The sequence below is a fragment of the Chaetura pelagica genome, unplaced genomic scaffold (assembly GCF_000747805.2).
Source record: "Chaetura pelagica isolate M959 unplaced genomic scaffold, ChaPel_1.0 scaffold12, whole genome shotgun sequence".
Lineage (NCBI taxonomy): Eukaryota > Metazoa > Chordata > Aves > Apodiformes > Apodidae > Chaetura > Chaetura pelagica.
In genome coordinates, this window is record NW_009952801.1 from 3,035,137 (window position 1) to 3,038,401 (window position 3,265).

The 3,265-nt window shown below is 37.9% G+C and overlaps 1 protein-coding gene across 1 annotated transcript in view; it reads right to left on the reverse strand.

The window, feature by feature from the left end:
- The window catches only part of NDUFA4 (NDUFA4, mitochondrial complex associated), a 6,634-nt gene extending 3,893 nt beyond the window's left edge, over positions 1 to 2,741 (reverse strand). The window contains exons 1-2 of the mRNA XM_009994977.1: positions 2,700 to 2,741; positions 6 to 266 (exon numbers count right to left, since the gene is read on the reverse strand). Coding sequence (XP_009993279.1) covers positions 6 to 266; positions 2,700 to 2,741 — 303 coding nt within the window. The remainder of the gene's footprint in view (positions 1 to 5; positions 267 to 2,699) is intronic.
- Between the last annotated feature and the right edge of the window lie 524 nt (positions 2,742 to 3,265).

A 3,265-nucleotide genomic window follows, 5' to 3' on the forward strand; every position in this document is an offset into this window, starting at 1 on the left:
GGAGCCTCATGCGGCTGGAGCCGCGGGTCCGCGTCCTCCCCTCGCCTTGGCGCTTTCCTCTCACATCGCCTTCCTGTTCTCTTGTGCTGCCTTGCAGCCTGTGCCCAGACGGGACCAGCAGCCGCTAGAGGTGCCTGCCCTCCGTGGCGGCGGGACTGCTGTGAGGGCTGTGGCGGCCCGGGACTGTGCGAACGTGCCCTGGCCTCCGCGAGGCGAGGCGAGGCGAGGCGAGCCTCCCTGGGGAGCTCCGACTGTACATCACCCGGCTTAAAAGTTGAGGGGGTAGTTTGCAGGTGAGAGGAGGGTGAGGGTATCGTTATTTGAAAAAGGTAAAAGAGTGGAAATAATCATAAAACGGCCAAGTTAATTATTCTGTTACAGTCAGAGTGGCAAAAGTGTGCATATGGAGCATTGAGAGAGACCTTTGATTTTAAAATTTAACGTGTACATGATAACGAAAAAATTATCTTCGGCAGGGTTTAGTAATGAAATATGTCATATTTTGGCCAAGGTTGGTCTGGGTTTTGTTACTTCGTTAGGTAATTGTAAGTAAGCCACAGGGCTGCCTGCTGTAGAGTGTCCAAAAGTTGTCCTAGCTTGGTCTCAAGTCTGTACATTTTAGTCTAATACGGAATTGGGAACCTAACGCCTGTCATTGGGTGGGATCAGCAGCTACTTCGATGTACAATGTCTTCCAAAAAATAAGTTTGCACTTAGTCATTAAGACATTTCTTCTAGGTATCAGAATGCTAAGCTAACCTAAGACAAAAAAGATTTCTAGGTAAGAAACAGAATCACTTCACGTGAATGCTAATGGTTTGTGTGGTTATACATCTGTAAAATTCTGAAGTAAAGAATTTAATGAAATGGCAGAGAGTAAACATGTAAGCAAAGAGTTGTGTTCTGTTTCACTTACTAGTTTCACAAACAAGCTTCTGCTTCTTTTCAAGCATTGTCTCAAATTGTCCCTGTGACAGTAAATTCTAAAAAAAAAAAAAATAAATAAAAAAGTCGGTTTTTTTTGCTTATCCTTTTATAATCGAATATTTTCAGTTTGCCTGAGCCCTTTTAATCTGGCTAACATGTAACCACGGACAAGAAAAACATGCTGACAGTTGGCCATATTTCGTAACTTGTACAGTTACTTTTGCCAATCACTGGATGACACCAGAAAAATTATAACAATGTTTTCTTTGGAGCAGTACAATCCTATTACTTTTCTCCCTCATTTGTTTCAGAGTTGATAAACAGAAAAGGAGCATAGTGTGCTCCAAGAGTGTTAAGTGTTTCAATGTATGTTACGTGGTGGGGACAGTAATTTTACATTTTTCCCAACTGAAAAGAACAATTTTCCCATGCATTTGAAGGATTGAAAATAACATTATTGCTGCTATTTCATTTATCAGAGACAAATCTCCGAAACCTCTACAAGTAACTTGGAAGGTGACACTGCAACACTCTTTTGTACAGTAGTTGAACTTTCCACCATATATTTGGATCACAGGAAATACCAGTTGCCAAAGCAGCTGCAGAGTAACCAGAGAGAGACCAAAAGGTAGATGGATAGCCGATAACCATGTGGGGGTTGCTCAGCAAAAATTGCCTCAGGTTAAAACAGTCTGCTTTCTTCTGCTCAGGTGATATAAAGCTAAGGGGCAGAAATTTTGAGACATTGAGTAGCCTTTTTCTATGCCACTAAGGGAAGACCATCAGGGATACATTACATGCTGTAGGCATGGCTTGGGAACCTACTTTTAGGAAATATATAATGATGTTTATATGCTGCTTGGTATTTTTTTTGCAATTATTTATACTTTTGCTGGCTTCTTGTGCTTTTATGAATTTAAACAGAGGCACAAGACATGATCAATTTACAAAATTTGTCATATATTTTTTGGGCTTTCATAACTTTTAACCACTGTGTACATCAACTTTTATTACCTGAGCCTGTATGACTCAGCTGGTTCATTGTTCATATACGTGTCTTATTACTGATGTTACTTGGACTTCTGTGTATGTTAATGAATTTTACAGACAAAAAAAAAAAAGTTTGAAAACAAGCAGAAGACAGATTTTTTTAAATTATAATTTTAGAAATTGTGAGTTAATATTTTTAAAGTACACCCAGTGTGGGCATCAGTGTGGTGAAATTCTGGGTATAAACTCTAGGCACCTCATGGCTGCTTTCTTGTTCTTAGAAATGCCTCCTTTGCTGCCATGTTTGTGTGATTGAACTATGCTATAATTATATATAGTCATGCTTTCAATATTTTGACCATACTTGAAGACTCACTGTTTTTTTTATCATCAAGAGTCCATCCATTCCCTTATAGAGGGTAAACACTAGATTAAGGTAGAGAATTTTACCACTTTTATCTGTCACTTAGCTTCTCATACTGAAAGTAAACACATTTATTTTCTCTTAATGTTTGGTGTCTTTATGTGTTATGATGCTTTCATTAGACTAGTCACTTCTTTTATGCTTAGTAAAATTATTTTGGTGTAGGCTTCTTCTTTTTAAATAAGTGAATCCACAAATCCTTCAGGAATTTTGGCAATGTTTTGTGGTGAATTGTTCCATTAAGAACTCAGGGGCTCAATGTGGAGTGTTGCTCGGCACTGCTAAAAATCAAACCCTTGGGTTATTCTGGTGCTTTATAATTCATTTTTTCCTCTTTAATTTTCTGGTACAGCCTCACCTCATGCCTTCTGTCTCTCACTTGTTCTTCGATTGCTGTCATATCTTCTTACTATTGTTAGGCTTATTTGAGCTTTTGGTGTCAGAAGTGTTTCTTCTATTCTATATGCTTTGTTTTTCATATTTGGTGGCCTTTCTAAAGCCTTTTTTTCCCCTAAACCTTACCTGTTTATGCATCATACAACCACAGATTTCTACTCTGTTTAACATCAATTACAGTGCACTTCATTTTTAAATACTAAAAGGAATTTATTTTAGCCACAGATATAATCAAGTCTGATCTCTTAAAGAAAAGGAATATGAAGTCATAATAAAATCAGAAGTTATTTGAAGAATTGCACAGAATTGACATAATCAGTCCATTCACAAAAAAAAATAAAATTGAGAGAATTATAATTGCTTTTAAGTTATATATTTTAATTGGAGGAAAACAGGAAGGAGAGAATACTAGATTTTCAGATGTTCCAGTTGGCCACAGATTGAGAAACTAAATTTGCTGTGAATTGTCCTATATCATCAAGGATGTTTCTCTGCATTTAGTGGGTGGGAACAGCAGAACAGGCTATA